The sequence below is a fragment of the Microtus ochrogaster genome, chromosome 7, assembly GCF_000317375.1.
Source record: "Microtus ochrogaster isolate Prairie Vole_2 chromosome 7, MicOch1.0, whole genome shotgun sequence".
Taxonomy (NCBI): Eukaryota; Metazoa; Chordata; class Mammalia; order Rodentia; family Cricetidae; genus Microtus; species Microtus ochrogaster.
The window spans coordinates 72,929,756-72,938,476 of NC_022014.1; the positions used below are offsets into that span (position 1 = coordinate 72,929,756).

The window sequence follows — 8,721 nt, forward strand, 5'->3', positions numbered from 1 at the left end:
TCTGTGAGTTTGAGGCCAGCCTGGTCTACAGAATGAGTTACAGGACAGCCAGGGCAACACAGAAAAACTCTGTCTAGAAAACAAACAAATAAAACACCAAAAAAAATTATTCCTTTTATCGTTTGTGTGTTTTACTGCAGGTATGTGTGTGTACCACATCTGTGCTTGGTGTCCTCAGAGGTCAGAAGAGGTCATTGGATCCTCTGGAACTGGAGTTAGGGATGGTAGCAGACTACCATGTAGGTGCTGGGGATTGAATCAAGGTCTTCTGCAAGAGCAACAAGTGCTCTTAACTTCTCAACCATCTTTGCAGCCCTCTTCATTTCTTTTTGTCAGACTCTTGGCCCTTGGTAACAGGGCCTCAGATCTTAGTTGACCCCCCCCCCGACCTTAGTCCAACTGATTCCATGATGTAAGTACCACTCAGGCTCTGAAACCCATTACATAGCCAGCACCACCTGTCAAAATAAAAACAAGGGCCTAATCCACCAAAGTCCATAGTTCTGGGAAAGACTCTAAATGTACTAACTTTGCTTTTTGGCTTCTGTGGTTCTGTTTCTGTCTGTTCTTGTTAACTGAAGTGTGTCAACCCAGGACATGATTTTTATGCTTAAAAGTTCACCCCGAGACAGGCTTGGAACTACACTGATCCCGAACACCCAGTGGCTGCTTAATAAAGACTTCCTATTGGCTTAAACCCATGCCCAAGCAATCTTCTCTATGAGCACCCCAAACATTTCTGGAGGTCCCACACAGATCCCAGAGATCAGACCTTGATACACTGGGGGTCTCATAGCCCCTGGAGTGAGGAAGAGTGTGGTGGGTAAGGATCTCCTAGGGGGTGCGTAACCTGAGATGATCCAGGCCCCCAGGGCTCCCTTTTATAGGTTGTTGCTTAACATTTCAGAGGGAGCTGACACCTCCACTCCAAAAGAAAACCCATTAGAAAGTCCCCTGGTGTGTCACCTCTGGTCTGTCACCTCCTGGTGAGTCTGATTAAGACTCCTTCTGTTTGCATACATAGGAGAGGTCGGACAAGGCGGCTGATGCAGGGTCTGTATTTGTGTGGAACATCATTGGATCCCTCTGTCTGTTCAGGTGTGTGACTGTGTGCTGTCTGCCCCGGTTGTCCTCTCTCTCTCTCTCTCTCTCTCTCTCTCCCTCTCTCTCTCTCTCCCTCCCTCCCTCCTCCCTCCCCTCACCAAATAGATAAGCAAAAAAGGCAGAGTGCGCTTGATACTCTAAGATGGCATAGTCTCCCCATTTAGCACGGACTGTGTGGCATTTCAGGAGTGTAGCTCAGCTTTCTAGAATCTACTCTTCCAGATTAATTTTTCTTCCTGAACCAAGTATTTTAAACAAAAGGTGAGAGCCCTGAAGCTCTTCATAGCATTCTCCAACTGAGTTGTCTTCCTATTAAATTTCACAGGCCTGTTTGCTTTGCTGCCAGGCTGCCCACGTCCGAGGACACACTGTCCTGTGCTTCGCCCCGCTTATCTCTGCTTCTGTTTGCTGTTCTGACAGTGTTGGTGGTGCTTTTAGGAAGTATAATATTTGGGTGGTTGGTTAGCAATCAGTGGAGCAGAATGCATAATTCTGGGGACAACAGAGGGAAAGGCACATGACTTGAAAGAATGGATTGTCACAAGGGGCTTCTGGTTTGCAGGTCTAGAATTTCACTGTTGTGCAGGGCTCAGTTCTCTGCACTCGGTATAATACACAAGTTCTGCAGTGATAGAGAAGCCTGAGTTGTTCAGTGCTTAGCTCTGCTGTTTTCTACTTTTTAACTTTAGGTTTGTGACTTCACGTCTTTGAACCCTATGTTGTTATCAGTAAAGTATAGATAATTATAGATATGCAAGTTGCTGGGTTGTTGGGAAGGGTAACTGCTATAACTCATGTAAAGCACTTAGCATGCCACTTGATTCGTGCTGGGAATTCCCCAAGTTTATTTTATCCATCATATTATAAATATTGGACTTGCAAATATGGCTGTCAGTTTGACAGGAAATGCAGTCTGTTTGGAACCCGGGAAGGTCTATTGGTAGCCCTGATGTGTGGAGGGTGTAGAAGTGATGGGTGAGTCTACCCTAGTCCAGCAATGGGTGTGCACTGGAATATCCTGGTGTGTTGTACTTAGTAGTTTTCAAATTTAATTGAAAATTAGACAATGAAGGCTGCCCAAAGATGGGCATGGATAGACAGGTAGATTACAGGCGTGGATGAGGTGTCCTTGTGATACCGACATCTAGGAGAATCAGGAGGCTAAGGCGGGAATATCCTGAGTTTGAGTCCATCCTGGGCTCCATAGTAAGAAACTATCAGAGAGAGGGGGAGGGCTAGGAAGGTAACTTAGTTGATAAAATACTTGCCTTGCAGGACTGAGGACCTGGGTTTGATCCTCAGAATCCATGCTTTTTGTTTTTTGTTTTTCTTAAAGTTAGACATGATGGCATAAACAGGCAACCCTAATACTGGGAAAGCAGAGTCCAGCTGGATCATGGAAGATCAATGTCATCCTATAGAGCAAGCAGAGAAAGTGGAAATTCCTGGTAGAAAGGAAGAAGGAATGGAAACTATTGACAAAGGAGGAAGGACAGAAGAGGAGCAAAGGGGGAGGAAGCCAAGACTCTGAAAGGGGACAACTGCTCTCTGCAAAATCACTCTGAGATTCCCTACTCTCCCAGGCTTAAGCAAACTTAGGGCAGGGATTGTTGACACCTTAGAAACTCAAGATGCTTAGACCCAACCCTTCCCAGCATCCCCACTGTGTCCACCATGGTCAAGAAGGGTTCCTCATGGTCTGGATCTCTTTCTCCCTCAGTAAGAGGTCACCAACATGCTGAGGACAACACTGTCCTATTCCAGGCTTGGGACCAGGGCAAGTATTCAAGAGGACACAGAGAGCATGGATCTGAATGATATGAGGAGCAGAGGTCTGAGTGATGTTGGGCATCAGTAGCAGATGTCAACAGGACACTCCACAATGGACAGTGGCATTAGCTAAACTCCAGCAGCTTAGGAACAAGGGCAATCTCATAGCCGGGACACCAAAGGCTCCAAGGACCTTCGCCACAGGATGCTTCTATTTTCTTTTCCACTTGGTAATGTGGGGAGCTTGCAGTCTTCTCAGTGACTGGGGCTGCCCAGAATCACTCTCCTGCCTTCCTCCATAAACAATGCTTTCCAGTTCCTTCTCCCATCTTCTGGAAATTTCTTTGCCTGTATTTGGAAAGAAGGAAAGGCCAAAGGGACTTCTCAGAGGGGAAGTTGTGTCCCTTGAATATAGTGGCTATTTTCTCAGGGAAGTTGCTTGTCTCAGAGTGACCCGATTCAGAAGGAGTACTCCGTTGACAATTTCCATTCTTCTCTGCCATTAGGATGGATGGATGGAGGCTCCAGAGGAAATGAGTATGTTTTCAAAAGAAAACAAGGATCCAGCTGTTGTGGTACGTGAGGTACGTGCTTTTCATGAGGCAGAGGCAGGAGAATCTCCGCTGGTTCTAGGCCAGCCTGGTCTACATAGTGAGTTCTGGGCTAGCCAAAACTATATAGTGAAACCTTGTCTGAGAAACCATTTTAATGAATTTCATCTTCTTAGAAAAAGGTCTGAGTGTTTTGTGTAAATGTTGACCCATGTTTTGGGGTTCACTCTCAAGGTTGATCCTTTCCTGAACTTTCACTTTGAGCTGTGGAGTCGTAGAGTAGTAAGTGTGGCAGGCAGCTTTTGTTCAACGTCATCACCACGTTTACTTAGTAAGTCATTTTCAATGTGATCACATGAAAGGAAATCAATATGAAGAGAAAATACCTATCTACAAAAGTATCCCTTTAATAACGTGTTGTCTTTGCCTGTGTCAAAAATATCTAAGGGGAGGGAGAGATGAAACTGGGGAGAACTGGGAGGAGTGGAGGGAAGGGGGAAAACTGTGGTTGGGATGTAGTATATGAGAGAAGAAAAAATTCTATATATAACATGTAAAAATTATATATAATATGTATAAAAATATATCTATATATAAATTATATATATAAAATTTTGGTTGGCTAACTGACCAAATCTGCCACAGGAAGTCTGTGTTACCCACATTCTTTGCTCACCCTGGCAACACAAAGGAAAGGGGAGAGAGGAATAATTACCTGATGCTGTCATGGGACACCAAGCTTTGGCTCATTTGGGTGCTCTTCCAATTATTGAAATGGGGCATTCTTAGGATGGTATCCAGACTCAACTGTGTTGGCAGAGTTTTGCTATGTCCTACTTCCTAGCCGTTGCCTTTATACAAAACCCCAGGATTTGTGGGGATTGCTCTCCATCCTTTCTCTGGCATCCTAGACCCTGAGAAGCTCTGGACTCCTTTGGAATGTTGACATTATGATGTTATGGAAAGGGTGTTGGCAATGCCATCCCAAGGATTCCGCAGAGCCAGCACTATAGGACAGATGTTAGCTCTGTGCAACCTCTGCACATTTTCCTCCCTGTGTTCTACAGCCCATGACTTTTGGAGGAAGAGTTGTCCTTGGTTGACTGAAGACCGGACAGGCTGCGAACATACACCCCTGCTTTTGTTTGCCTTGTTCTGATTCAGAAGCATCTGATGTATAAAGATTGCTTGATTGTGTGCTTCCTTTAATGTAGACCTCTGCCCACATCCGAGAGCAGGGGAGGTCCCCGTGTCAGCAGCAGTGACTATCAGAGCTGCAATCATGGTTGTGGAAACCACTACATGGCTTTCACTGTGCTACCAGACGTGGCCACGTGAATCAAATCAAATGTGCATTATTCATAATTTCCACCATGGTTTCCTTTCTGACCCATAAAGAATTTCAAACCATTTTTAAATTTCCAGGGAGGCAAGACTATGTTAGTGTATTTCTCAATTTCTCTGTGTCTCTGCCTGCTCCTCTTCTCCCCTCCCCTCCCCTCCCCTCCCCTCCCCTCCTCTCTTCTCCTACTCTCTCCCCTCTCTTCATCCTCCCTCTTCTCCCAATGCCTTCTCTTTTAGAAGGCCATGCCTCCTTCTTCTTCCTCTTTCTCTTCTCCCTTTCTGGAATTCAGTTCCTACCTTGCTATATTATGGTCAGCTATTATAATCTACGTGGCTTTAAAAATTATTCATTGAAATGTCCTTTATGGCCTGCCTGGAATGTGCTGTCTTTGAAAACATTCCCTGGATAATTGGAAAGAATGAAGATTATCTAAGAGTCAACAGAAAGTTCTACAGAGGTGATCATCATTCAATGTTATATGTTTAACTTCCAACATCATTATTAACTTTCTGATGACTTAATTTACAATAATTTAGTATTAAAATATCACTTTAAGCATTCATGGTTTTATACTTTTGTTGGCTTTCACTTTCAACACATTGCTGTTACAGAGACAACACACACACACACACACACACACACACACACACACACACATAACCAAACACACTACACATAAAGTCAAACACCGTCTTGGACATGTTTCAAACCAATTTTAAACCTATGCTACTGATATTTTCATGCTCAACTTTGTCAGTTTTCTGGTATATTACATAATAGCTTTCCATCTCACTAAATGATATTATAATTTGGAGTTTATTTAATATAAAATTCTATGATTAAAGTCTCTTAACTTTCATTAGTATTTTAAAAATATAATTTATGTTTCTTTGTTCTGATTACACTTGTTTGGATTGATATTTTGTTTTTCTACTTTTCTGTGCTTTGCTTCAATTCTTTATTCCCATCTCCCTTTAGAATAGGCCAATTTCCTCAGCGTGTTTCCTCTCTGTCACTGTTCTGTTACAAATTACTTACTCTGTTTAACAAGGATTTCAATGTGTAGCTTACTCTAACACGCTAAGCAAGCACCTTACCACCTAAACTCCACCCCAGCTCTCTCTTCCGGTTTATTAGGAGCCTAAATTTTGAACACTTTAATGACAAGGAAGAACTTCAATCAAGTCAATTTCTACCTAGTTTAATTTTCCTCCCTCAAGTGATTACCGTTGCTAGTCATAATCATTGTCAGAGTTCAGTTTTGCCGATCTGACACAAACCTAGACACATCTGAGAAAAGGAAACACTAGTTGAGGAACTGCCTCTGTCAAATTGCTCTGCGGTCATGACTGAGGGTGGCATTTTCTTGGTTGTTGATTGATGTGGGAGGGCTCAGCTCACTGTGAGGGGTGCCATTTCTAGGCAGGTGGGCCTGGGCAGTTTAAGGTAGCTGAGAAAGCCAGAGGAAGCGATCTACTAAGCAGTGATCCTCTGTGGTTTCTGATTTAAGTTCCTGCTTTGAGCTCCTTGCCCTGGCTTGCCTCTCTTCTCAATCTCGGACTGTAACCTCTAAGCTGTAATCAACCCCTTCCTCCTCAAGCTGCCTTTGGTCATGGCGTTCACCACACCAACAGAAAGCAAACTAGAACAACCGTGCATTTAACTTCTTAGAAGCACATTTCTGGAACTCATTTTTACTTTCCCTCTGGTTGCAACCCAGTTCGTAGACAAAATCACACAGAATTGTGAAAAGAATGTTCCAATGGCCTCATAAATATCCGAGAGAAGTGTTGAGGATGTGAAATTCCTCAAGCCAAGAGCACCTTTATGGAGTCAGGTCAAAAAAATTAGGAACCCTTCGAGCTTATAACATATTCTTTCCTACTTTACATGTTTGTTCATTAAGAAAAACTCCATGCAAACACTAAGACACTGTAATACACATTTTACTATTTATATATTATTACACTTGTATTCAGACAATTAACAACATGTTCCTTTGGAATATGTCACCTAGTATGTGTCCTGTGATATGTTGTTGTTTTTAGCCAATAGGTAGGTCTTATTGTGTAACCCAGGCTGGGCTAGATCTCACAGCGACAGCTGCATTCCAATACTGGACAGTGATCAAGATACTGGAGAAAAGGGCCAATAAGCAAAATAAGACATTATCTTTTGGCAGGGGAGGGGAGAGAATAAGACTTATAGAAGATTGGTCATTTCATAGAGCCCTGTTTGTGAAATTCTATTACCGAACGCAATGGTCTTCATCACTCAGCAAACGTTAAGGGAGATGTATGTAAATATAATTAACCGTAGGGATTCAGGCTTAAATATTAATCAAAGAATCAAAATACTGAAAGCTAAAATCCTCCTCAAGGCCATGCCTCTAACTTTATTCACATCTCCCCAGGTTGCAAAGAATACACAGGATCGCCCTGTTCGCTTAGGGTCTTCTCTCCCTGGGGCGCGCCTGCCCCCTTCCCTGCCTTCAAGCCTCCAGGGAGGGAAAGGGTAAAGCTCAGACACAAGTGCAAGTGGGGAGATAGAACGGCCGGTGTGGGCGTGGTGTTTCCATCTTCTGTTTCTGTGCATCTGGGTAAGTCCCTCAGCCTCTCTGGGCTCTAGTGTCTTCATCTTCATGATGTTTCCTCCTCAAGAAGTGACCATGAAGGTGAAATAAACTAACAGCTCAGGGACCCAGAAAACTACAAACCAGATGCTTTAATAACCACTAGTTACTATTCCAGGGTCAAATTTGTTAGTTTGAAAGGATAGGTGGAAAGACAAAACAGGAAATACAATATAATTTAGTTAAAATATTACCTGTATGTATATGAATACAAAAAGATGTGTAGATTTTCTTAGTTTATGGATTATTATATTTTTATTCCTTATTTTTTTTTTCAAAATGACTGCATGCTTGTGTTTAAAGACGCTCTGGAGTAGGGCTACTTGTGTGTTTTCTGTATGTGGATTCAAATGATTGGGCTATACTTGAGAGAGTCTACAGCTGATGCTAGCGATATTTCTGGCTTCACATTGTTGCTAGGAAGCCAATCAGACAGGTAGCCTCTGCCTAACAGAAAGCCTTTCCGGAAATTCTAAAGCTTCTTGGTGCTTAGAAAGGACTTCACGGTTCTCAACAACACCCAGGGTGTTTCTTTAGAGAAAACCACGTCATTTTCCCAAGGCCCTTAGGGAACAAACTGTATTTTGTATTCTATTTACTGGGGGAGGAAAGGAAAGTTAGATCAGAGTGTCCACAGGAAGTTGAAACCAGAAACTCTACCTAATAGCATAGAGTATCCCAATCACCTTTGCTTCATCATCTACTTTTTTTTTTTTTAAAAAAAAAACTTTTCTTGACATTTAAAAAAAAAAATAAAAACCAAGAAACAAAGCTGTTCTTCCAATTCCAGTGGAAGCAAACATCTCAGGTTTCCCAAGAAGCCACTGCTCTGTCTCGGTTGTAACTATTTCTCTCCTTTCGCCTTATTTTCAAAAGCACTTCATGCTGGAGAAAGCAGTCCTATGGATGTCTTTAGAAGTCGCCTGTGACTCTGACAACTGGTGGGTTAGAAACTTCAATGACATGCCAGACCTAAGCCGGGTGGGTGTAACAACTGTGCACTGAGACATAAATACCAAAGGAAGAAATGATATCAAACCGACTCTTAGTGGCTTGTCGTTATACCTGTGTTCATTCTCTCAGCTCTCCTCACAGAAGCTTCTATTTGCAGCAGATGGTGATTAACACGGAGGCCCACAACTGGTTGCAAGGCAGAGAATAATTGTGGGGTGCTCATCCCTATGCGGGTCTTCTCTATCATAGCCCCTCCTCCCCAGACTCGGAGGTCAGGGCAGAAGAGGAGACAGTAAGAACTAGAGGTGGCAGATGATTGTAAGGAGATGGTGTTTTCTGAACAGGGCAGCAGTCCATGTGAGCTC

At 43.1% G+C, this 8,721-nt stretch overlaps 1 protein-coding gene across 1 annotated transcript in view; it reads right to left on the reverse strand.

Annotated features, from left to right (window-relative positions):
* LOC102000699 overlaps positions 1–4,357 on the reverse strand; it is a 29,498-nt gene extending 25,141 nt beyond the window's left edge. Inside the window, exon 1 of the mRNA XM_005350662.2 lies at positions 4,141–4,357. Coding sequence (XP_005350719.1) covers positions 4,141–4,208 — 68 coding nt within the window. The 5' untranslated portion in view covers positions 4,209–4,357. The remainder of the gene's footprint in view (positions 1–4,140) is intronic.
* Between the last annotated feature and the right edge of the window lie 4,364 nt (positions 4,358–8,721).